The 27,004-nt window shown below is 50.6% G+C and overlaps 1 protein-coding gene across 1 annotated transcript in view; it reads left to right on the forward strand.

Annotated features, from left to right (window-relative positions):
• LOC139268193 (regulator of G-protein signaling protein-like) overlaps positions 1–27,004 on the forward strand; it is a 161,522-nt gene that overhangs the window by 11,292 nt on the left and 123,226 nt on the right. The window contains exon 2 of the mRNA XM_070886243.1: positions 9,363–9,487. Within this exon, the coding sequence (XP_070742344.1) occupies positions 9,363–9,487 (125 nt within the window). The remainder of the gene's footprint in view (positions 1–9,362; positions 9,488–27,004) is intronic.

Below are 27,004 nucleotides of genomic sequence, written 5' to 3' on the forward strand. Positions count from 1 at the left end.
GTGAGAGTCAGCACCTTCATTTCAACTCCTTTGGCCGCCTTTTCTCCGTAGCCCTTGATACCCTTATCTAACAACAATCTATCCATCTCAGTGTGTAGTAAAAGTGTTCCATCACTTCACTCTTTAATGGCCTGGCCCTAATTTGAAGGTTATGCACTCTTTTCATGATTTCTCCACCAGAGAAAATAGTTTCTATCTAATCCCTTTATTTTAAAAACGTTGATCAGATCACCCTTCAATCTTCTAAACTCGAGGGAATACAGGCGCAGTCTATGCAACCTGCCCTCGTAAATTAACCCCTTAAGTCCCGGTATCATTCTGGTGAATAAGAACATATGAATATAAGAAATAGGCCCCTCGAGCCTGCTCCACCATTTAATACGATCATGGCTGATCCGATCATGGGCTCAGCTCCACTTCCCTCCCTGCTCCCCATAACCCCTTATTCCCTTATCGGTTAAGAAACTGTCTATCTCTGTCTTAAATTTATTCAATGACCCAACTTCCACAGCTCTCTGAGGCAGCGAATTCCACAGATTTACCACCCTCTGAGAGAAGAAATTTCTCCTCATCTCAGTTTTAAATGGGCGGCCCCTTATTCTAAGACCATGCCCTCTAGTTCTAGTCTCCCCCATCAGTGGAAACATCCTCTCTGCATCCACCTTGTCAAGCCTCATAATCTTATACGTCGATAAGATCACCTCTCAGTCTTCTGAATTCGAATGATTAGAGGCCCAACCTCCTCAACCTTTCCTCATAAGTCAACCCCCTCATCCCCAGAATCAACCTAGTGAATCTTCTCTGAACTGCCTCCACAGCAAGTATATCCTTTCATAAATATGGAAACCAAAACTGCCGCAGTATTCCAGGCGTGGCCTCACCAATACCCTGTAAAATCTGTGCTGCCAAGGCCCATACATCCTCCCTAAGAGGCGGTGCCCAGAACTGAAGGAAGTACTTCAGATGGGGTCTGACCAAGGCTCTGAATAACTTGATTATAACATTGCAAAATATTATTTAAATGGGGAGAGATTACAAAGTGCTGCTGAAGAGAGGGACCTGTGGGGTCCTCGTACATGAAACACAAAAAGTTAGTATGCAGGTACAGCAAGTTATTGGAAGGTAAATGGAATGTTGGCCTTTATTGCAAGGGGGGATGGAGTATAAAGGCAGGGAAGTCCTGCTACAACTGTACAGGGTATTGGTGAGACCACACCTGGAGTATTGTGTACAGTTTTGGTCTCCATATTTAAGGAGGGATATACTTGCATTGGAGGCAGTTCAGAGAAGGTTCACTCGGTTGATTCTGGAGATGAAGGGGTTGACTATTATCTGAATGGTGACAGATTAGGAAAAGGAGAGTTGCAAGGAGACCTGGGTGTCATGGTACATCAGTCATTGAAGATTGGCATGCAGGTACAGCAGGCGGTTAAGAAAGCAAATGGCATGTTGGCCTTCATAGCGAGGGGATTTGAGTACAGGGGCAGGGAGGTGTTGCTACAGTTGTACAGGGCCTTGGTGAGGCCACACCTGGAGTATTGTGTACAGTTTTGGTCTCCTAACCTGAGGAAGGACATTCTTGCTATTGAGGGAGTGCAGCGAAGGTTCACCAGACTGATTCCCGGGATGGCGGGACTGACCTATCAAGAAAGACTGGATCAACTGGGCTTGTATTCACTGGAGTTCAGAAGAATGAGAGGGGACCTCATAGAAACGTTTAAAATTCTGAAGAATGTTCCCAATGTTGGGGAAGTCCAGAACCAGAGTTCACAGTCTAAGGATAAGGGGTAAGCCATTTAGGACCGAGATGCGGAGGAACTTCTTCACCGAGAGTGGTGAACCTGTGGAATTCTCTACCACAGAAAGTTGTTGAGGCCAATTCACTAAATATATTCAAAAAGGAGTTAGATGAGGTCCTTACTACTAGGGGGATCAAGGGGTATGGCGAGAAAGCAGGAATGGGGTACTGAAGTTTAATGTTCAGCCATGAACTCATTGAATGGCGGTGCAGGCTAGAAGGGCCAAATGGCCTACTCCTGCACCTATTTTCTGTGTTTAGACAGGTTAGATGCAGGAAGAATGTTCCCAATGTTGGGGAAGTCCAGAACCAGGGGTCACAGTCTAAGGATAAGGGGTAAGCCATTTAGGACCGAGATGAGGAGAAACTTCTTCACCCAGAGAGTGGTGAACCTGTGGAATTCTCTACCACAGAAAGTAGTTGGAGCCAATTCACTAAATATATTCAAAAAAGAGTTAGATGAAGTCCTTACTACTCGGGGATCAAGGGGTATGGCGAGAAAGCAGGAAGGGGGTACTGAAGTTGCATGTTCAGCCATGAACTCATTGAATGGCGGTGCAGGCTAGAAGGGCCGAATAGCCTACTCCTGCACTTATTTTCTATGTTTCTATGACTTATGAAGAAAGATTGAGCAGGTTGAGCCGATACTCATCTGAGTTCAGAAAAATCAGAGGTGATATTATTGAAACATATCAGATTCTGAGGGGGCTCAACAAGGTGGATGCAGAGAGGATGTTTCCACTCGTGAGGGAATCTAGAACTAGGGGGCATAGTTTCAGAATAAGGGGCCGTCCATTTACGATGAGATGAGGAGGAATTTCTTCTCAAAGGGTCGTGAATCTTTGGAATTCTCTACCCCAGAGAGCTGTGGAGGCTGGGTCATTGAACATATTTAAGGTGGAGATAGACAGATTTTTGAACAATAATGGAGTAAGGGGTTATGGGGAGAGGGCAGGGAAATGGAGTTGAGGCCAAGATCAGATCAGCCATGATCTTAATAAATGGTAGAGCAGGCTCGAGGGGCCGTATGGCCTGCTCCTGCTCCTATTTCTTATGTTCTTATGTATTCCAGTCCCTAAAGGCCACATTCCTCAGCCTTGGTGATGACATTTTGTAGCTGTGCACTAGCTTTTGGTGCTTCCTCTACAAGGATAGCCAAACTTTTTGTTTCTCCAAATTTCCTAGCCCTAGAAATTGGGCTCCTTCACACCTCCCATTATGGGAGCTGACGCGGCGAAATGAACGACTCCCGCTAACTTCGGCCTGGAGGTTTGCGTCCCGATCTCCTTCGCCCGGAGATCGAGACGTCATCGCCATACACATCGCCCTGGTTAAGCCCCGGACCCGCACTTTGATTCTGCCCCTTGCAACATCGCCGGGCAAGCTGTTGTCGGGGAGGCCGGGGAGCTTCTTGGAGGCGCAAGTTAAAGGGGAGCTGGCCGAGGTAAGTACTAATATTTATACAGTGCTGTTTTCCAATGTTTTTCATCCCTCTCTGGCCACGATCAATCAGCACGGCTCTGTTGCAGGGCGTGGAGCTGATCGGGTCGGCTCTGTCGCCAAGTTTGCTGGCGATACAAAGATGGGAGGAAAAGCAATGTGCGAGGAGGACACAAAAAATCTGCCAAAGGACATAGACAGGCTAAGTGAATGGGCAAAAATTTGACAGATGAAGTATAATGTTGGAAGGTGTGAGGTCATGCACTTTGGCAGAAAAAATCAAAGAGCAAGTTATTATTTAAATGGCGAAAAATTGCAAAGTGCTGCAGTACAGCGGGACCTGGGGGTACTTGTGCATTAAACACAAAAGGTTAGTGTGCAGGTACAGCAAGTGATCAGGAAGGCCAATGGAATCTTGGCCTTATTGCAAAGGGGATGGAGTATAAAAGCAGGGAAGTCTTGCTACAGCTATATAAGATATTGGTGAAGCCACACCTGAAATATTGCGGCAGTTTTATTTTCCACATTTACGAAAGGATATACTTGCTTTGGAGGCAGTTCAGAGAAGGTTCACTAGGTTGATTCCGGAGATGAGGGGGTTGACTTATGAGCAAAGGTTGAGTAGGTTTGGCCTCTACTCATTGGAATTCAGAGGTGATCTTATCGAAACTTATAAGATTATGAGGGGGCTTGACAAAGTGGATGCAGAGAGGATGTTTCCACTGATGAGGGAGACTCGAACCAGAGGGCATGATCTTAGAATAAGGGGCCGCCCATTTAAAACTGAGATGAGGAGAAATTTCTTCTCTCAGAGGGTTGTAAATCTGTGGAATTTGCTGCCTCAGAGAGCTGTGGAAGCTGGGACATTGAATAAATTTAAGACAGAGATAGACAGTTCTTAACCGATAAGGGAATAAGGGGTTATGGGGAGCGGGCAGGGAAGTGGACCTGAGTCCATGATCGGATTAGCCATGATTGTATTAAATGGCGGAGCAGGCTCGAGGGGCCGTATGGCCTACTCCTGCTCCTATTTCTTATGTTCGTATGTCGCAGGCCATGGGGCTGATGGAGTCAGATGGCGGTTGCCGTTGGGGACCAGCTCACTGGGCCAAATGCAGGGCCTGCGATGATGGGCCTCCCCTTTAAGGGAGGGAAGGAGCCTCAGAATGCGGCAGCACTGCATCACTCCCACCCTGCGCTGCAGGACGGAAGTGCTGCACTTGATTTAGTTATTTCCTGAAGAGCAAACACCAGGGGCTGGATTTTCGGTCGCCTGCCACCCCTCTTAGCGCCCCGGAGGGGCATCAATGGCGACGGAAAGTACGTGTGCCCGTGTGGCCATCTTTCAGCGTCCCGCCGGGACGTTCGGGTTTGCGGGCGCCACACGGGAGAGGCGAGCCGGTGAGCAACACCTCTGGTTGCGACAGCGGCTCGTTATTTGGACTGCGCCCAATCTGGAGTGCCCCCTAGTGGGACCGCCTGGGAAAGCGGGCAGTCCGAGCTGCGGCGGTCGCAGTGGGGGAAGGAATGTTGACCTGAGGTAAGTGTGACTGTTTTTCATTTTGTTTTTCTTTTGGCGATTTAAGTCGTGGTCGTGTCAGTAATGAATCGGGAATGTTTTTGGTGGGTTTCTTTCAAATTTTTTTTCTCCATGGGTTGGGGCGCTCCGAGGCCGACTGTTTAGCTCGGGGCTTTTCAGTGGCTCAGCCGGCCTAGCGCCCTGAGAGAGGTGTGGAACGCTGCGCTCCAAACACAGGACGCACCTGGTGAATTTTGCGGCTGGAGATGCAAACCGTTTCCCAGCGCCAAGTTTAACCACAACAGAGGCGCGAACCAATTTCCACCACTACATTTTTTAAAAGCTGGGTATTATTAGCATCTGGCGCATCTGATTACCATCATCATCATCATCATAGGCAGTCCCTCGGAATCGAGGAAGACTTGCTTCCACTCTTAACATGAGTCCTTAGGTGGCTGAACAGTCCAATACGAGAACCACAGTTTCTGTCACAGGTGGGACAGACAGTCATTGAGGGAAGGGGTGGGTGGGACCAGTTTGCCGCACGCTCTTTCCGCTGCCTGCGCTTGATTTCTGCATGCTCTCGGCGATGAGGCTCAGCGCCCTCCCGGATGCACTTCCTCCACTTAGGGTGGTCTTGGGCCAGGGACTCCCAGGTATCAGTGGGGATGTCGAACTTTATCAGGGAGGCTTTGAGGGTGTCCTTGTAGCGTTTCTGCTGCCCACCTTTGGCTCGTTTGCCTTGAAGGAGCTCCGAGTGGAGCAGTTGCTTTGGGAGTCTCATGTCTGGCATGAGGACTATGTGGCCTGCCCAGCGGAGCTATCGAGTGTGGGCAGTGCTGGGGATGTTGACCTGGTTGAGGACGCTAACATTGGTTCGTCTGTCCTCCTGATTACCAGCTTTCAAAGGCTAGCGTCCCAAATGAGCTCCCGAATTTCTCTCCCCCCCACCCCCATCCCCGGGTCTCTCGCCATTTAGAAAATATTCGATCGATCTTTCTTGGATCCAAAGTGGCTGGCCTCACATTTCCCCACATTGAACTGCATCTGCCACAGATTTACCCACTCACTTAGTCTATCAACGTCCCTTTGCAACTTGCTTCTCTCATCAACAGAACTTACCACGCAATCTATAAACGTGGATATACAACTCTCGATTCCTTCATCCAACCCATCGATAAACTGTAAGAGGTGGTTTGCAGGGGGTCAGCTTTCCCTTCTGACCTTATATGAGCAGTTCCGAATCGCTCCCACACCCTTGGTTCTAGACACTGGAATTATGAAGGGACTGTGACAGACTTGGACAGACAATCGGTTTCAAGGTAGGAAGCAGGTATGGCTTTATTGTGTTTAAAAAGAAGTAAAAGGCACACCTTTAATAACACACACAGACCAATACACACTGAGGGGTACAACACATTGAATAAATTGTCAAATTGCAGCCTGTGGGGAAAAGAATACAGCTTAAACTCTAAATGGGGTAAAGAGGCGAATGCAGATGCATTTACACAAGTTATCCCAGCCTCCCCCCTCCCAATTCCCCTAACTAACTAAGTTATAGCTCTGAGGGTTCAGGGGCCATGCTCACCAATCCCTTTTGACAGTTGCCGGTGAATCGCGGTTTCGGGGTTTGCTGCACTTGGCCTTCGAGGCGAGCCGTACCCCGGTCGGAGGAGAGGACTTCGGACTGCATAGTCTTCGGTTGGGGTGCGCCCGTTGATGCGGTAAGTTGCGTTTTGGATGTATGGGGTAAGTACCCACTTTCTTTGGTTAGGAATAGTTTTAGTTCGTCCCTTTTGGTAATTTCTCACCCGTTGGCCATTCCGAAGTAGATTGTAGAGTGGAAATAAATGTCGATTCTTCGGTTTTTGCTGAGTTGGTTGCAGTTGGTCGTTTCGCTGGTTGTGGTGGCCCGGGTTGTCAATTTTGTTGCTGACAACCTTCTATTTCGTGGGCCTCGTTCTCAGTCGGTCCTTGATGATTTCTTATAGTTTCCTTCACTACTCCATTTCTTCACTCCCCACCTCCGGCTGCTTGTGTCTGTCTGTGTTTGAGTCTGTGTTCTGCTTTCTGTGTTCTGTTCCTTGGTAAAACTGGGAATAGATATACCCACAAAAGGCTTCCTTATCTCCCACCAAATCTAGCCTAGCTAACTGAAACTTGATTAAGTGGTTTTAATCTGGCGTTAATAGGCTTTTCGAAGTTGATGAGCTCTCCATTGTGCTAGTCTGGCTTTGGGTCCTCAGGGTGCGGTGATAAATGTTTCTTCCATCGTTGATTGTTTAAATGCTAATGTTTTCAAGGGGCAAGTTTCAAGGGTATACAGTTCCCAGGCAATTTGATTAGTTCCAATGTCCAAACTGGCCCTTTAGATATTGACCCCACCCCTTTTCTTGCAGACCCAACATACACCTTTTAAAAATCCCAAATTCGATTAAAGTTTGTAGTTTCTTCCATGTGCACTTTAGGATTTCAAACTTTCTGGTAGATAGTTCCAAATTAAATTCCCTTTCCTATGAGTCCAAACACTGGGGGGGGGGGGGGTCCTCCATGAATGCATCCCCTTTTATCCCCTGCAGGCCTCGTCTGCCCCTTTAAAATTCATTTGTGTCCCAAAGTTTTCCTTCCATTTTAAAAGTCCAGAAAGGTATTCTTCTCCTCTGCAAGGGAAAGGTACCTGGAATCTTTGCGAGATATTGGTAAATTCTACAAAACCGAGTGAAAAGCTGAGGCCCCAGCACAGATCCCTGGAGCAACACTTGTCCCATCCCACCAATCAGAGAACAAACCCTGCAGCCCTACTCTCTGTCTCCTACCCAATTTCTAACGCATGTCCCAAGGTTACCTCCAATTCCATGTAATAATCTCTTCGGTGGAACCTTATCAACTGCCTTCCTGAAGTCCACATTGACAATATCCATAGACAGTGACTTGAGGTGTCTACTGTACATGGTCCATGTCTCTGAGCCATACAGGAGGGCGGGTATTACTACAGCCCTGTAGAGCGAGAGCTTGGTGGCAGTTTTCAAACACTCTTTTCCTCAGGCGGCCGAAGGCAGACGTACCAAATTTAGCGTCCTTGACCAGGTCAACATCCCCAGCATTGAAGCACTGACCACACTCAATCAGCCCCACTGGGCAGGCCACATTGTTCGCATGCCAGACACGAGACTCCCAAAGCAAGCACTCTACGTGGAGCTCCTTCACGGCAAACGATCTAAAGGTGGACAGAGGAAATGTTACAAGGACACCCTCAAAGCCTCCCTGATAAAGTGCAACATCCCCACTGACACCTGGAGTCCCTGGCCAAAGATTGCCCTAAGTGGAGGAAGTGCATCCGGGAGGGCGCTGAGCACCTCGAGTCTCGTCACCGATATCATACAGAAATCAAGCGCAGGCAGCGGAAAGAGCGTGCGGCAAACCTGTCCCACCCACCCTTTCCCTCAACGACTATCTGTCCCACCTGTGACAGAGACTGTGGTTCTCGTATTGGACTGTTCAGCCACCTAAGGACTCATGTTAAGAGTGGAAGCAAGTCTTTCTCGATGCCTATGATGATGATGATAATCCATAGACACACCGCTATTCACCATGTTAGTGACCTTTCATGATCAATCAGACATGACCTGCCTTTCACAAACCCATGCTGATTGCACCTGACATACTCCAATAATTTGGAATATTGTGGCAAGTGCTCACTATATTTAAAATATATGTATTTATATCGCGCCTTTCACAGCAACAGAATGCCCCAAAGCGCTTTACAGCCAATGAGGCACTTTTGGAGTGTAGTCACTGTTGTAATGTGGGAAACGTGCAGCAAGCTCCCACAAACAGCGATGTGATAATGACCATATAATCTGTTTTTGTTATGTTGGTTGAGGGATAAATATTGACCAGGACACCGGGGATAACTTCTTCTTCAAAATAGTGGCCATGGGATCTTTTACATCCACCTGAGAGGGCAGACGGGGCCTCGGTTTAACGTCTCATCCGAAAGACGCTACCCACTGACCTCTCGATACTGGGCAGATACTCTGGTTAATGTGTCAACTGTGGCTCAGTGCGTTGCACTCTCGCCTCTGAGTCAGAAGGTTGTGGGTTCAAATGCCACACCAGGGACTTGAGCACCTAAATCCAGGCTGACACGCCAGTGCAGTGCTGAGGGAGTGCTGCACTGTCGGAGGTGCCGTCTTTCGGATGTTAAACCGAGGCTCCATCTACTCTCTCAGGTGGACGTACACGATCCCGTGGCACTATTTCAAAGAAGAGCAGGGGAGTTATCACCGGTGTCTGGGACAATAACCCTCAACCAACATAACAAAAACAGATTATTTGGGTCATTATCACATTGCTGTACGTGGGACCTTGCTGTGCGCAGATTGGCTGCCTCGTTTCCCACATTACAACAGCGACTACACTCCAAAAGTACTTCATTGGCTGTAAAGCACTTTGGGACGTCCGGTGGCTGTGAAAGGCGCTATATAAATGCAAGTCTTTAAGACCACTTTAGGCCTTTGAAGCGGAACCATAAAACATGTACAATGTGATACTTCTGTCTTGTCCGCTTATGTTTCTTTCCCTCACTCCTCTCTCCATGGACAGGTGAATATCTCAGACCACGAAAAAGATTGGATCATCATGGAAGTTCGACACGGCAAACTGGACCCTAGCCTGTTCCACACCGCCCGCATGGCCGTCATCTGCCCTCTCCTCCACTTCTGGAAAAGGTCAGCCCCCAGGCAGCACGGAGCGCCGACACACAGCCCGTTCGCGGCACAGGGTCAGACTGACCATAAGAACATAAGAAATAGGAGCAGGAGTAGGCCATACGGCCCCTCGAGCCTGCTCCGCCATTCAATAAGATCATGGCTGATCTGATCATGGACTCAGGTCCACTTCCCTGCCCGCTCCCCATAACCCCTTATTCCCTTATCGGTTAAGAAACTGTCTATTTCTGTCTTAAATTTATTTAATGTCCCAGCTTCCACAGCTCTCTGAGGCAGTGAATTCCACAGATGTACAACCTTCTGAGAGAAGAAATTCCTCCTCATCTCAATTTTAAATGGGCGGCCCCTTATTCTAAGATCAAGCCCTCTAGTTCTAGTCTCCCCCATCAGTGGAAACATCCTCTCTGCATCCACCTTGTCAAGCCCCCTCATAATCTTATACGTTTCGATAAGATCACCTCTCATTCTTCTGAATTCCAATGAGTAGAGGCCCAACCTACTCAACCTTTCCTCATAAGTCAACCCCCTCATCTCCTGAATCAACCTAGTGAATCTTCTCTGAACTGCCTCCAAAGCAAGTATATCTTTTGTAAATATGTAAGCCAAAACTGCACGCAGTATTCCAGGTGAGGCCTCACTGATACCCTGTAAAACTGTAGCAAGTCTTTCCTGCTTTTATATTCGACTGGCAGCACCTCGGGATCCTGGGCGCCAGTCCTAGCCATGGAGTTGCATTTGGGTAACTGGGGGGAGGGTGGTGGGGTCTTTAGGTTGGGTAGGTCTTACTCAACCGACATGGACATGATGGGCCGAGTACTCGTGAATCTCCTCTGCACCCTCCTGTAAGGTGGTGACCAGAACTGCACGCAGTAGTCCAGCTGCGGACTAACTGGTGTGTAGGAGGGACCTGTTTCCCGTAGCGCTTTGGGCCGAATGGCCTCGTTCAGTGTCGTAATTTTCTATGATTCTATGATACAACCGAAGGTATTGGTGAGGCCACACCTAGAATACTGCGTACAGTTTTGGTTTCCATATTTAAGAAAGGATATACTTGCTTTGGAGGCAGTTCAGAGAAGGTTCACTTGGTTAATTCTGGAGATGAGGGGGTTGACTTATGAGGAAAGGTTGAGTAGGTTGGGCCGCTACTCATTGGAATTCAGAAGAATGAGAGGTGATCTTATTGAAACGTATAAGATTATGAGGGGGTTTGACAAGGTGGATGCAGAGAGGATGTTTCCACTGATGGGGGAGACTAGAACTAGGGGGAATAATCTTAGAACAAGGGGCCGCCCATTTAAAACAGAGATGAGGAGGAATTTCTTCTCTGAGGGTTGTAAATCTGTGGAATTCGCTGCTTCAGAGAGCTGTGGAAGCTGGGACATTGAATAGATTTAAGACAGAAATAGACAGTTTCTTACCTGATAAGGGAATCATCATCATCATAGGCAGTCCCTCAGAATCGAGGAAGACTTGCCTCCACTCTAAAAATGAGTCCTTAGATGGTTGAACAGTGCAATACGAGAACCACAGTCCCCGTCACAGGTGGGACAGATAGTCGTTGAGGGAAGGGGTGGGTGGGACTGGTTTGCCGCACGCTCCTTCCGCTGCCTGCGCTTGATTTCTGCATGCTCTGGGCGATGAGACTCGAGGTGCTCAGCGCCCTCCCAGATGCACTTTCTCCACTTAGGACGGTCTTTGGCCAGGGGACTCCCAGATGTCAGTGGGGATGTTGCATTTTATCAGGGAGGCTTTGAGGTTGTCCCTGTAACGTTTCCTCTGCCCACCTTTGGCTCGTTTGCCGTGGAGGGAATAAGGGAGCGGGCAGGGAAGTGGACCTGAGTCCATGATTAGATCAGCCATGATCGTATTAAATGACGGAGCAGGCTCGAGGGGCCGTATGGCCTACTCCGGCTCCTATTTCTTATGTTTGCTCGGCAACTTCTGAGGGCAGTTAAGAGTCAATCAGATTGATGTGAGACTGGAGTCACATGTAGGCCCAGACCGGGAACAGATGGCAGATTTCCTTCTCCAAATGACATCAGTGAACCAGTCAGGCCGCTTCAGGGACACGTTCATCGACACCGGCGTTCCAAATATTGTGATTAAAAACTGAACTCAACTTCTCAATCTGCGGCTGTGGGATTTGAACCCGCGTTTCTCTGGCTTATTCGTCCAGGCTTCGGGATTACTAGTTGAGGTTGAACCTAACAACAACAACAACTTGTATTTATATAGCGCCTTTAACGTAGCGAAATGTCCCAAGGCGCTTCACAGGAGTATTATGGTATAAAACTTTTGACACTGAGCTGCATAAATAGAAATTAGCGCAGGTGACCAGAAGCTCGGTGAAAGAGGTAGGTTTTAAGGAGCGTCTTGAAGGAGGAAAGAGAGTTGGAGAGGCGGAGAGGTTTAGGGAGGGAGTTCCAGAGCTTGGGGCCTCGGCAACAGAAGGCACAGCCTCCAATGGTTGACTGATTACAATCAGGGATGCTCAGGAAGGCAGAATTAGAGGAGTGCAGACATCTCGGGCAGTTGTGGGACTGGAAGAGATTACAGAGATAGGAAGGGGTGAGTTCATGGAGGGATTTGAAAATAAGAATGAGAATTTTGAAATCGAGACGTTGCTTAACTAAGGCACATTAAAGGCAATGTGGAGGTTGCATTAACTATGCTGCACCTGACCTGGTGCGGACAGAAGGGAGCAGTGTTGCTCTGACCACTGAAGGCAGTAACGTGGTGCATGCATCTCCCTGTAACCTGCTAGCCAATCACGTCTCAGTTATGTTTTCGGTACGACCTTACAAACACACAGGCTTGAAGATGGCTGATGACTTCAGGGAGCCGATTACACTCTCAGTGCCCAGAATTGTTCCCTCTGTCTCATCGTAAAGATTCAGAACCAATCTAGCAGCTCAAAACTGGGCATCCATGAGGTGCTGTGGGCTGTCAGCAGTAGCTGAATTGTATTCCACCACAATCTATAACCACATGGCCCCTCCCTCACTCTACCATTACCATCCAGCAGAAGACCAACCCTGGTTCAATGAGGAGTGTATAAGAGCATGCCAGGGGCAGCACCAGGAGTACCTAAAAATGAGGTGCCAACCTGAGGAAGCTGCAACACAGGACTCATCATCATAGGCAGTCCCTCGGAATCGAGGAAGACTTGCTTCCACTCTTAGAATGAGTCCTTTGGTGGCTGAACAGTCCAATATAAGAACCACAGTCTCTGTCACAGGTGGGACAGATAGTCGTTGAGGGAAGGGGTGGGTGGGACTGGTTTGCCACATGCTCCTTCCGCTGCCTGCACTTGATTTCTGCATGCTCTCGGCGAAGAGACTCGAGGTGCTCAGCGCTCTCCCGGATGTACTTCCTCCACTTAGGGTGGTCTTTGGCCAGGGACTCCCAGGTGTCGGTGGGGACGTTGCACTTTATCAGGGAGGCTTTGATGGTGTCCTTGTAACGTTTCCTCTGTCCACCTTTGGCTCGTTTGCCATGAAGGAGTTCCGACTAGAGCGCTTGCTTTGGGAGTCTCGTGTCTGGCATGCGGACAATGTGGCCTGCCCAGCGGAGCTGATCAAGTGTGGTCAGTGCTTCAATGCTGGGGATGTTGGCCTGGTCGAGGATGCTAACGTTGGTGCGTCTGTCCTCCCAGGGGATTTGTAGGATCTTGCAGAGGCATCGTTGGTGGTATTTCTCCAGCGACTTGAGGTGTCTACTGTAAATGGTCCATGTCTCTGAGCCTAACAGGAGGGCGGGTATTACTACACCTCTGTAAACCATGAGCTTGGTAGTGGATTTGAGGGCCAGGTCTTCAAACACTCTTTTCCTCAGGCGGCCGAAGGCTGCGCTGGCGCACTGGAGGCTGTGTTGAATCTCCTCATCGATGTCTGCTTTAGAAACATAGTACATAGAAAATAGGTGCAGGAGTAGGCCATTTGGCCCTTCGATTCTGCACCACCATTCAATATGATCATTGTTGATAAGAGGCTCCCGATATATGGGAAATGGTCCACGGTGTCCAGGGCCGCGCCGTGGATCTTGATGACTAGGGGGCAGTGCTGTGCGGCGAGGACAGGCTGGTGGAGGACCTTTGTCTTTCGGATGTTTAGCGTAAGGCCCATGCTTTCATATGCCTCAGTAAATCCGTTAACTATGTCCTGGAGTTCAGCCTCTGAATGTGCGCAGGCGTCGTCCGCGTACTGTAGTTCGACGACAGAGATTGGGGTGGTCTTGGACCTGGCCTGGAGACGGCACAGGTGGAACAGCTTCCCACTGGTTCTGTTGTTTAGTTCCACTGCAGCGGGGAGCTTGTTGATTGTGAGGTGGAGCATGGCAGCGAGGAAGATTGAAAAAAGGGTTGGGGCGATGATGCAGTCCTGTTTGACCCCGGTTCGGACTACATGCATGCTAAACAAGGGAAGCAGCATGTTATAGACAGAGCTCAGCAATCCCACAGCCAATGGATCAGATCAAAGCTCTGCAGTCCTGCCACATCCAGTCGTGAATGGTGATGGACCATTAAACAACTAACGGGAGGAGGAGGCTCCATGAATATCCCGATCGTCAATGATAGCGGAGCTCAGCACGCGAGTGCAAAAGAAAAGGCTGTAGCATTTGCAACCATCTTCAGTCGGAAGTGCCGAGTGGATGATCCATTTCGGCCTCCTCCTGAGGCCCTCACCATCACAGAAGCCAGTCTTCAGCCAATTCGATTCACTCCATGTGCTATCAAGAAACGGCTGAGCTCACTGGATACAGCAAAGGCTATTGGTCCCGACAATATCCCGGCTGTTGTGTTGAAGGCTTGTGCTCCAGACAGGTACGGGAGCACAGTGGTTAAATTACTGGACTAATGATCCAGAGACACGAGTTCAAATCCCACCATGGCAGCTGGGGAATTTAAATTCAGTTAATTAAATAAATCTGGAATAAAAAGTGAGTGTCAGTAATGGTGACCATGTAACTTCCGGATTGTCGTAAAAACCCATCAGGTTCACTAATGTTCTTTACGGAAGGAAATCTTCCATCCTTGCCTGGTCTGGCCTGTATGTGACTCCAGACCCACAGCAATGTGGTTGACTCTTAATTGACCTCTAAAATGGCCCAGCAAGACACTCACTTGCAACAAACTGTTACAATAAAACCGGACAGACCACTTGGCACCGGTTACGGACAGCATAATGGCACACCCAGCACAGTCGACCCTGCAATGTCCTCCTCACCAACATCTGGGGACTTGTGCCAAAAGTGGGAGAGCTTCCCCACAGACTAGTCAAGCACCAGCCTGACATAGTACTACTCACAGAATTATACCTTTCAGCCAATGTCCCAGACTCCTCCATCACCATCCCTGGGAGTGTCCTGTTCCCAGGGGCCGGACAGATCCACCCAGGGTGCTGGCCGTGGTATATTGTTTATGACATCACAAACACACAGGATTTCACAAGATGGCTTCCACACAGGAACTTGTCAGGCGACCTGACACCTGATGTCTTTATTGTATTGGCTGCATTACCACTAAGTGGAATTATATTACAGCGGCTCAGTGGTACACAGTCGGGAGGGATTGGCCCTGGGAGTCCACACCCCATGAAGTCCCACGGCTTCAGGTCAAACACGGGCAATGAAACCTCCTGCTGATTACCACTCCCACCTTCCCTCAGCTGATGAAATGGCTGGGTGCACTGGAACAGAAAACAGAGTCAGGATAAATGGTTCATTTAGTAATCAGAGGTGTGCCGCAGGGATCAGTGCTGGGACCCAGCTATTTACAGTTTATAGTAACGACTTGGAAGAAGGGACTGAGTGTAACATAGCCAAGTTTGCTGACGATACAAAGATGGGAGGAAAAGCAATATGTGAGGAAGACGCAAAAAATCTGCAAAAGGACATAGACAGGCTAAGTGAGTGGGCAAAAATTTGGCAGATTGAGTATAATGTCGGTGTAAAGTCCTGACCCTGCAGTACAGACTTACATGAGGCATATGATGAAGTCAAGGTCACTCTGGACCTGCACCTTTATTTCACAGCTCTCGAGTGCCACACTTGCCTGAGACCTGCCTTTATATACCTGTGTGGAACAGGTATGCAGTGTCTCCTGCAAGTGCACCCCTGGTGGTAAAGTATGCTTGTGGTTACAGGTCATATGTAGTTACAGTCATGTATAGCATGGTAAGATACAGTTATATACAGCAGTGTGAGATACATGACAGTCGGAAAGTGTGAGGTCATGCACTTTGGCAGAAAAAAAATCAAAGAGCAAGTTATTATTTAAATGGAGAAAGATTGCAAAGTGCTGCAGTACAGCAGGACCTGGGGGTCCTTGTGCATGAAACACAAAAGGTTAGTGTTGTGTATGGAGAAAGAGTCAGACTGAACACTGTGAGCTCAAAGTAAAGTGTGACCTTAGTCTTTTATTGCAGGTCTCCAGAGTGCCTCTCCAACCTGTGAAGCCTCTTTAAATACCTGTGCTCCCAAGGGATTATGGGATCCCTTGGGACTCCAGGGGATGAGGCCTCTGGTGGCTGTACAGAGTAAATACAAGTCCACATCGATAACAACACTCCTCACCCACCCCCCCCCCCAAAAGTCAATAGTGTAACTATTTACAATGTGAGTTGATCTGGGGCCCTTCTTGCCCTGGTTGATCATCTCGGTGTGAAAGCTGATGTTGTTGAATCATTTGTTGGGCCCTTGCTGGGATGCTGTGCAGTTGGCCTTGCTGGGCTGCCTGGTGTGTTGGGTCCTGCAGGGCTGCTGTGAATGATGGGTTCTGCTTCGTGGTTAACCGTGGTGCCGGTTGCCACTGGTGTGTGTGTTGGGGGATCAAAAAATAGTAGGGTTACTCAGGATAGTCCGTGAATCTGAGTTTGATTTGGTCCAAGTGATTCCGTTGAATGAGTCCATTTGAAAGTTTGACCCGAAACACCCTGCTCTCCTCTTTGGCCACGACAGTGCCGGGAAGCCACTTGGGACCTTGTCCATAATTTAATACAAATACAGGATCATTGATTTCGATCTCGCATGACACATTTGCGCTGTCATGGGATGCACTTTGTTGAAGCCGCCTGCTCTCTACCTGTTCATGTAGATCAGGGTGAACTAACGAGAGCCTTGTCTTAAGTGCTCTTTTCATGAGCAGTTCAGCAGGTGGGATCCCAGTGAGTGAGTGGGGTCTCATGCGGTAGCTAAGCAGGACTCGGGATAGGCGAGTCTGCAGTGAGCCTTCAGTTACCCTCTTCAAGCCTTGCTTGATGGTTTGCACTGCTCTCTCTGCCTGATCATTGGACGCTGGTTGAAACGGGGCAGATGTGACATGTTTGATCCCGTTGCGGATCCTGAATTCTTTGAACTCAGCACTGGTAAAACATGGCCCGTTGTCGCTCACCAGGATATCAGGTAGGCCATGTGTGGCAAACATGGCCCGCAGGCTTTCAGTAGTGGCAGCGGACGTGCTAGACGACATTATCTCACATTCAATCCACTTGGAGTACGCGTCTACAACCACAAGGAACATTTTACCCAAGGACGGGCCTGCATAGTCGATGTGTACCCTAGACCACGGTTTGGAGGGATAAGACCATAAACTTAGCGGCGCCTCCCTGGGTGTATTACTTAACTGCGAGCAGGACTCTAAGTCCGCATCGATACCAGGCCACCACACTTGGGATCTGGCTATCGCTATCATCATTACAATGCCTGGGTGGGTACTGTGGAGGTCAATGATGAAGGTGTCTCTGCCCTTCTTGGAGACCACTACTCGATTGCCCCACAGAAGGCAGTCTGCCTGTATAGACATTTCATCTTTGCGCCGCTGGAACGGCTTTATCTCTTCCTGCATTTCCACTGGGACACTGGACCAGCTCCCATGAAGCACACAGCTTTTGACTAGAGATAATAAGGGATCCTGGCTTGTCCAGGTTTTGATCTGTCGGGCAGTGACGGGTGATTGCTCACTCTCAAATACTTCCATAACCATGGCTAGATCTGCGGGTTACGCCATTTCCTCCGCCCCCCCCCCGGTGGGCAATGGCAGCCTACTGAGAGCATCAGCGCAGCTTTCTATGCCTGGCCTGTGGCGGATGGCGTAGTTGTATGCGGACAACGTGAGCGCCCATCTCTGGATGCGGGCCGTTGCGTTGATATTTATCCCTTTACTTGGAGAACAGGGATATAAGTGGCTTATGGTCAGTTTCCAATTTGAATTTTAGCCCAAACAGGTATTGATGCATTTTCTTTACCCCATAGACACATGCTAACGCTTCTTTCTCAATCATGCTGTAGGCTCTCTCAGCCTTAGACAGACTCCTGGATGCATAAGCAACCAGTTGCAGTTTCCCAAAATCATTAGCTTGTTGCAATGCACACTCGACGCATCACATGCTAGTACCAAACGCATACAACACAAGCAATTTGTTAGAGCATAACAATTTTCTCGCTTTTACAAAGCCATTTTCTTTGGGTTTGGGGCAAAAGCCTTCGTCCCCTTTTCGTAGTAAGACATACAGTGGTTCTAACAGTGTGCTGAGACCCGGTAAGAAGTTACCAAAGTAGTTCAGGAGTCCCAGAAACGACCGCAGCTCCGTCACGTTCTGTGATCTCGGTGCGTTCTCGATTGCCTCCGTCTTCGCGTTGGTGGATCTGATGCCATCCGCCGCAATCCTCCTTCCCAGGAACTCCACTTCAGGCACCAGGAAAACGCACTTCGAGCAATTTAACCTGAGGCCCACGTGGTTGAGTCGACTAAGGACCTCCTCCTGGTTCTGCAGATGCTCGACTGTGTTCCAACCTATGACCAAGATGTCATCCTGGAAGACCACAGTGTGCGGGACCGACTTCAGTAAGCTTTCCATGTTTCTCTGGAATATCGCTGCCGCTGATCGGATTCCAAACGGGCAACTGTGAGGAACAAAAAGACCTTTGTGCGTGTTGATGCAGGTGAGCGCCTTCGATGATTCCTCCAGTTCCTGCATCATGTAGGTTGAAGTCAGATCCAGCTTCGCAAATGTCTTTCCTCCCACCAGCATTGCAAAGAGGTCATCAGCCTTTGGTAGTGGGTATTGGTCCTGCAAGGAGAAACGATTGATAGTTACTTTGTAATCGCCACAGATTCTGATGGTGCCGTCTCCCTTTGAGGACTGGGACGATAGGACTGGCCCACTTGTTGAACTCGATCAGGGAAATGATGCCCTCTCTTTGCAACCAGTCTAGCTCGATCTCTACCCTTTCTCTCGCCTTGTGATGGATGGATTGCACCCCCGGAATTAGGTGGATCTGCACTTTTGCTCCATGGAATTTCCCGATGCCTGGTTCGAACAGCGAAGGAAATTTGTTTAAGACCTGGGCACACGAAGTGTCGTCAGCGGGCGATAGTGCTCGGACGTAGTCCCAATTTCAGTGTATCTTTCCCAGCCAGCTCCTGCTGAGCAGCGTGGGACCATCACCTGCTATTACCCAGAGTGATAGCTTGTGCACCGCTCCATCGTAGGAGACCTTTAGGGTAGCACTGCCAATTACAGGAATCAATTCTTTCATGTAAGTTCTTAGTTTCGTGCAAACTGGAGTTAAGACTTGCCTTGAGGCCTTGTTGCACCACAACCTTTCGAAAGTCTTTTTGCCCATGATGGACTGGCTCGTGCCCGTGTCCAGCTCCATTGACATCGGGAGTCCATTTAGTTTAACATTCAGCATTATCGGGGGACAATTCGTGGTGAATGTGTGCACCCCATGTACCTCTGCCTCCTCTATCTGAGGCTCTGGTTCGTCATGATCCTCCGTGGATCTGTCCTCCTCTGCAACATGGTGGTTTGCAGATTTAACAGGCTTTGCAGCTCACCTGCACACTCGTTGGAGGTGTCCCATTGTTCCACTGCCCTTGCAAATGTACTCTTTGAATCAGCATGAATGGAAACGATGATCACCCCCGCAGCGCCAACAAGGTGTTAATAGCTTTGCATTCATCACTCTTGATGGTGAACTCTGAGACATCTGCAGACGTGCAGCTGCAGGTATGTGTGACCTGCCCTGTACGTTACGATTCGAAAACAACATTACTTTGTTCACAGTACTTGTAGCAGCACTTGTGTGCTGAGAGATTTGCTTTGTATTGTCACCGGTGGCAATAAACGCCTGGGCTATCGCTATGGCCTTACTCAAGTTTGGGGTCTCTGCAGTCAAAAGTTTGCGAAGTATGGTTTCGTGGCCAATGCCAAGTATGAAAAAGTCTCTGAGCATGTGCTCCAAATGTCCTTCAAATTCGCAATATCCTGCAAGGTGTCTTAGCTCGGTAACATAACTCGCCACTTCCTGGCCTTCAGACCTTTTGTTGGTTTAGAACCGGTACCTCACCATCAGAACGCTTTCCTTCGGGTTCAAATGCTCTCGGACCAGTGTGCACAAATCGTCGTATGATTTCTCCGTGGGTTTCACTGGAGTGAGCAGATTCTTAATGCGGCCATACGTTGGTGCCCCACAGATGGTGAGGAGGATCGTTTGGCAGCGCTCTCTTCCCCATCTAGCTAGTTGGCCATGAAGCATTGGTCGAGTCGCTCCACAAAAGGTTTCCAATTAACTCCTGCTGAGAATTTCTCCAAGATGCCCACTGTTCACTGCATCTTTGGGTTCGCTATCTGTATCTCGTCGCCAGTTGTTGTGTATGGAGAAAGAGTCAGACTGAACACTGTGAGCTCAAAGTAAAGTGTGACCTTAGTCTTTTATTGCAGGTCTCCAGAGTGCCTCTCCAACCTGTGAAGCCTCTTTAAATACCTGTGCTCCCAAGGCATTATGGGATCCCTTGGGATTCCAGGGGATGAGCCCTCTGGTGGCTGTACAGAGTAAATACAAGTTTACATATATAACAGTTAGTATGCAGGTACAGCAAGTGATCAGGAAAGCCAATGGAATCTTGGCCTTTATGGCAAAGGAGATGGAGTATAAAAGCAGGGATGTCTTGCTACAGTTGTACAGGGTATTGGTGAAGCCACACCTAGAATACTGCGTGCAGTTTTGGTTTCCATATTTACCAAATAATATACTTGCTTTGGAGGCAGTTCAGAGAAGTTTCACTAGGTAGATTCCGGGGATGAGGGGTTTGACTTATGAGGAAATGTTCTGTAGGTTGGGCCTCTACTCATTGGAGTTCAGAAGAATGAGAGGTGATCTCATCGAAACGTATAAGATTATGAGGGGGCTCGACAAGGTGGATACAGAGAGGATGTTTCCACTGATAAGGGAGACTAGAACTAGAAGGCATGATCTTAGAATAAGGGGCTGCCCATTTAAAATTGAGATGAGGAGGAATTTCTTCTCTGAGAGGCTTGTTAATCTGTGGAATTCGCTGCCTCAGAGATCTGTGGAAGCTGGGACATTGAATAAATTTAAGACAGAAATAGACAGTTTCTTAAACGATAAGGTGATAAGGGGTTATGGGGAGCGGGCAGGGAAGTGGACCTGAGTCCATGATCGGATCAGCCATGATCTTATCGAATGGTGGAGCAGGCTCGAGGGGCCGTATGGCCTACTCCTGCTCCTATTTCTTATGTACTTATATAGCAAATTCTCACCTCCTGACTCCCCAAAGCCTTTCCACCATCTACAAGGCACAAGTCAGGAGTGCGATGGAACCTCTCCACTTGCCTGGCTGAGGGCAGCTCCAACAATTCTCAAGAAGCTCAACACCATCCAGGACAAAGCAGCCCACTTGATCAGCACCCCAACCACTACCTTAAACATTCACTCCCTCCACCACCGGCACACCATGGCTGCAGTGTGTACTATGGACAAGATGCACTGCAGCAACTCGCCAAGGCTTCTTCGGCAGCACCTCGCAAACCCACGACCTCTACCAATTAGAAGGACAAGAGCAGCAGGCGCATGGGAACACCACCACCTCCATGTTCCCCTCTATCTGGACTTGGAAGTATATCGCCGTTACTTCATCGTCACTGAGTCAAAATCCTGGAACTCCCTTGCTGACAGCACTGTGGTTCACCACCACCTTCTCAAGGCAATAAATGCTGGCCTTGTTAGTGACGCCCACATCTTGTGAACGTATAAAATAAAGTACTGCCCCTCCGACAGTGCAGCAATCCCTCAGTACTGCCTCTCTGAAAGTGCAGCACTCCCTCAGTACTGCCCCTCCAACAGTGCAGCACTCCCTCAGTACTGCCCCTCTGACAGTGCAGCACTCCCTCAGTACTGCCCCTCTGACAGTGCAGCACTCCCTCAGTACTGCCCCTCCGACAGTGCGGCGCTCCCTCAGTACTGTCCCTCCGAAAGTGCAGCACTCCCTCAGTACTGCCCCTCCGACAGTGCGGCACTCCATTAGTACTGCCCTTCTGATAGTGCAGCACTCCCTCAGTACTGCCCCTACAACAGGATAGTGCTCCCTCAGTACTGCCCCTCCGACAGTGCAGCGCTCCCTCAGTACTGCCCCTCTGACAGTGCAGCACTCCCTCATTACTGCCCCTCCGACAGTGCAGCACTCCCTCAGTACTGCCCCTCTGACAGTGCAGCACTCCCTCAGTACTGCCCCTCCGACAGTGCAGCACTCCCTCAGTACTGCCCCTCCAACAGTGCAGCACTCCATCAGTACTGCCCCTCTGACAGTGCAGCACTCCCTCAGTACTGCCCCTCCGACAGTGCAGCACTCCCTCAGTACTGCCCCTCCGACAGTGCAGCACTCCCTCAGTACTGTCCCTCTGACAGTGCAGCACTCCCTCAGTACTGCCCCTCCGACAGTGCAGCACTCCCTCAGTACTGCCCCTCCAACAGTGCAGCGCTCCCTCAGTACTGGCCCTCCGACAGTGCAGGCCTTGTTCAATACTGCTGCTCTGACAGTGCAGCACTCCCTCAGTACTGCCACTCTGACAGTGCAGCACTCCCTCCAGTGGGCCCTCAGTAATGCCCCTCCGACAGTGCAGTGCTCCCTCAGTACTGCCCCTCTGATAGTGCAGCACTCCCTCAGTACTGCCCCTCAGACAGTGCAGCGCTCCCTCTGTAATGCCCCTCCGACAACGCAGTCCCTCAGTACTGTCACTCCGACAGTGCAGTGCTCCCTCAGTACTGCCCCTCCGACAGTGCAGCACTCCCTAAGTACTGGCCCGTCGACAGTGCAGCACTCCCTCCAGTGGGCCCTCAGTAATGCCCCTCCGACAGTGCAGTGCTTCCTCAATTCTGCCCCTCTAAAAGTACAGCACTCCCTCAGTACTGCCCCTCTGATAGTGCAGCACTCCCTCAGTACTGCCCCTCAGACAGTGCACCGCTCACTCTGTAATGCCCCTTCGACAATGCAGTCCCTCAGTACTGTCACTCCGACAGTGCAGCGCTCCCTCAGTACTGCCCCTCCGACAGAGCAGCACTCCCTAAGTACTGGCCCGTCGACAGTGCAGCAGTCACTCAGTAAATCCCCTCCGACAGTGCAGCACTCCCTCAGTACTGTCCCTCCGATAGTGCGGGACTTCCTCAGTATTTCCCCTCCGACAGTGCAGCACTCCCTCAGTATTACCCCTCCGACAGTGCGTCACTCCCTCAGAACTGACTCTCAGACAGTGCAGCACTCCCGAAGTAATGCACCTCCGACAAAGCAGTCCCTCAGTACTTCCCCTCTGACACTGCAGCACTCCCTCAGTGCTGCCCCTCAGATAATGCAGCACTCCCTTAGTACTGTCCATCTGAGCAGTACTGTGCACCCTCATTAATGCCCCTCCAATTGTGCAGCACTCCCTCAGTACCGTCCGTCTGACAGTACAGCGCTCCCTCAGTACTGCCACTCCGACAGTGCAGCGCTCCCTCAGTACTGCCCCTACGACTGTGCAGCACTCCCTCAGTACTGGCCCTCCGATATTACAGCGCTCCCTCGGTACTGTCCCTCCGACAGAGCTGCGCTCCCTCAATACTGCCCCTCCAACAATGCACCGCTCCCTCAGTACTGGCCCTCCAACAGTGCGGCGCTTCCTCAGTACTGCCCCTCCGATAGTGCGCTACTCCCTCAGTACTGTACTTCCGACAGTGCAGCACTCCCTCAGTACTGCCCCTCTGACAGTGCAGCACTCCCTCAGTACTGCCCGTCCGACAGTGCGGCGCTCCCTCAGTACTGTCCCTCCGAAAGTGCAGCGCTCCCTCAGTACTGTCCGTCTGACAGTACAGTGCACTCTCGTTAATGCCCCTCCGACAGTGTAGCGCTCCCTCAGTACTGCCCCTCCGACAGTGCTGCACTCCCTCATTACTGCCGCTCCAATAGTGCAGCGCTCACTCAGTACTGCCTCTCCGACAGTGCAGTGCTCCCTCAGTACTGCCCCTCCGACAGTGCAACGCTCCCTCAGTAATTCTCCTACAAAAGTGCAACACTCCTTCCGTACTGCCCCTCCAACAGTGCACCACTCCCTCAGTACTGGCCCCCTGACAATGCAGCGCTCCCTCAGTAATTCCACTCCGACAGTGCAACACTCCTTCCGTACTGCCCCTCCAACAGTGCACCACTCCCTCAGTACCGGCCCCCTGACAATGCAGCGCTCTCTCAGTAATTCCACTCCGATAGTGCGGCATTCCCTAAGTACTATCCCTGCGACAGTGCGGCATTCCCTAGGTACTGTCCCTCTGACGATGCAGCATTCCCTCAGTACTGCCCCTCCGACAGTGCAGCACTCCCTCAGTACTGCCACTCCGACAGTGCATCAGTCCCTCAGTACAGCCCCTCCAACAGTGCAGCACTCCCTCAGTACTGACACGCCGACAGTGCAGTGCTCCCTCAGTAGTGGCGCTCCCTCAGTACAGTCCCTCTGAGTGTGGCACTGCCTCAGTACTGCCCCTCCGACAGCGCAGCATTCCCTCAGTACTGCCCTTCTGCAGTGCAGACCTTGTTCAGTACTGACCCACTGACAGTGCAGCAGTCCTTCAGTACTGTCCCTCCAACAGTGCAGCGCTCCCTCAGTTATGCCCCTCCGACAGTGCAGCACTCCCTCAGTACTGACCCTCCGACAGTGCAGCGCTCCCTCTGTAGTGGGCCCTCAGTAATGTCCCTTCGACAGTGCAGTGATCCCTCAATTCTGCCCCTCCAAAAGAGCGGCACTGCCTCAGTACTGCCCCTCCGACAGCGCAGCACTCCCTCAGTACTGCCCTTCTGCCAGTGCAGACCTTGTTCAGTACTGACCCACTGACAGTGCAGCACTCCCTTAATACTGCCCCTCCGACAGTGCAGCAGTCCTTCAGTACTGTCCCTCCAACAGTGCAGCGCTCCCTCAGTTATGCCCCTCCGACAGTGCAGCACTCCCTCAGTACTGCCCCTCAGACAGTAAAGCGCTCCCTCTGTAATGCCCCTCCGACAACGCAGTCCCTCAGTACTATCAAGAAAGACTGGATCAACTGGGCTTGTATTCACTGGAGTTCAGAAGAGTGAGAGGGGACCTCACTGAGACATTTAAAATTCTGACGGGTTTGGACAGGTTGGATGCAGGAACAATGTTCCCAATGTTGGGGAAGTCCAGAACCAGGGGTCACAGTCTAAGGATAAGGGGTAAGCCATTTAGGACCGAGATGAGGAGAAACTTCTTCACCCAGAGAGTGATGAACCTGTGGAATTCTCTACCACAGAAAGTAGTTGAGGCCAATTCACTAAATATATTCAAAAGGGAGTTAGATGAAGTCCTTACTACTCGGGGGATCAAGCGGTATGGCGTGAAAGCAGGAAGGGGGTACTGAAGTTTCATGTTCAGCCATGAACTCATTGAATGGCGGTGCAGGCTAGAAGGCTGAATGGCCTGCTCCTGCACCTATTTTCTATGTTTCTATGTTTCTACTGTTCCTCCGACAGTGCAGCGCTCACGCAGTAAATCCCCTCCGACAGTGCAGCACTCCCTCAGCACTGTCCGTCTGACAGTACAACGCTCCCTCAGTACTGCCACTCCGACGATGCAGCATTCCCTCAGTACTGCCCCTCCGATAGTACAGCATTCCCTCGGTACTGTCCCTCCGACAGTGCAGTGCTCAATCAATACTGCCCCTCCAACAATGCAGCACTCCCTCAGTACTGTCCCTCTGATAGTGCGGCGCTCCCTCAGTACTGCTCCTCCGACAATGCGGCGCTCCCTTATTACCGCCCCTCCGACAGCGCAGCATTCCCTCAGTACTGCCCTTCTGCAGTGCAGACCTTGTTCAGTACTGACCCACTGACAGTGCAGCAGTCCTTCAGTACTGTCCCTCCAACAGTGCAGCGCTCCCTCAGTTATGCCCCTCCGATAGTGCAGCACTCCCTCAGTACTGACCCTCCGACAGTGCAGTGCTCCCTCTGTAGTGGGCCCTCAGTAATGTCCCTTCGACAGTGCAGTGCTCCCTCAATTCTGCCCCTCCAAAAGAGCGGCACTGCCTCAGTACTGCCCCTCCGACAGCGCAGCACTCCCTCAGTACTGCCCTTCTGCCAGTGCAGACCTTGTTCAGTACTGACCCACTGACAGTGCAGCACTCCCTTAATACTGCCCCTCCGACAGTGCAGCAGTCCTTCAGTACTGTCCCTCCAACAGTGCAGCGCTCCCTCAGTTATGCCCCTCCGACAGTGCAGCACTCCCTCAGTACAGCCCCTCCAACAGTGCAGCACTCCCTCAGTACTGACACGCCGACAGTGCAGTGCTCCCTCAGTAGTGGCGCTCCCTCAGTACCGTCCCTCTGAGTGTGGCACTGCCTCAGTACTGCCCCTCCGACAGCACAGCATTCCCTCAGTACTGCCGCTCCGACAGTGCAGCACTCCCTCAGGACTGCCACTCCGACAGTGCGGCATTCCCTCAGTATTGCCCCTCCGACAGTGCAGCATTCCCTCAGTATTGCCCCTCCGACAGTGCAGCGCTCCCTCAGTACTGTCCCTCAGACAGTTCGGCACTCCCTCAGAACTGACTCTAAGATAGTGCAGCTCTCCCTCAGTAATGCACCTCCGACAAAGCAGTCTCTCAGTAATGCCCCTTTGACAGTGCAGCGTTCCCTTAATATACCAATCCGACAGTGCAGCACTCCCTCGGTACGGTTCCTCTGACAGTTCAGCGCTTCCTCAGTACTGTTCCTTCGGCAGTGCAGTGCTCTCTCAGTACTGCCCCTCCGACAGTGCAGCAGTCATTCAGTACTGTCCCTTCAACAGTGCAGCGCTCCCTCAGTTATGCCCCTCCGACAGTGCACCACTCCCTTGGTACTGCCCCTCCGACAGTGCGCCCTCCCTCGGTACTGCCCGTCCGACAGTGCAACGCTCCCTCCGTACTGTCCCTCCGACAGTGCGGCACTCCCTTGGTACTGCCCCTCCGACAGTGCAGCACTCCCCAGTACTGCTGCTCCGACAGTGCAGCACTCCCTCAGTACTGCCACTCCGACAGTGCATCAGTCCCTCAGTACAGCCCCTCCGACAGTGCATCAGTCCCTCAGTACAGCCCCTCCAACAGTGCAGCACTCCCTCAGTACTGACACGCCGACAGTGCAGTGCTCCCTCAGTAGTGGCGCTCCCTCAGTACAGTCCCTCTGAGTGTGGCACTGCCTCAGTAC

Source organism: Pristiophorus japonicus, chromosome 8, assembly GCF_044704955.1.
Source record: "Pristiophorus japonicus isolate sPriJap1 chromosome 8, sPriJap1.hap1, whole genome shotgun sequence".
Lineage (NCBI taxonomy): Eukaryota > Metazoa > Chordata > Chondrichthyes > Pristiophoridae > Pristiophorus > Pristiophorus japonicus.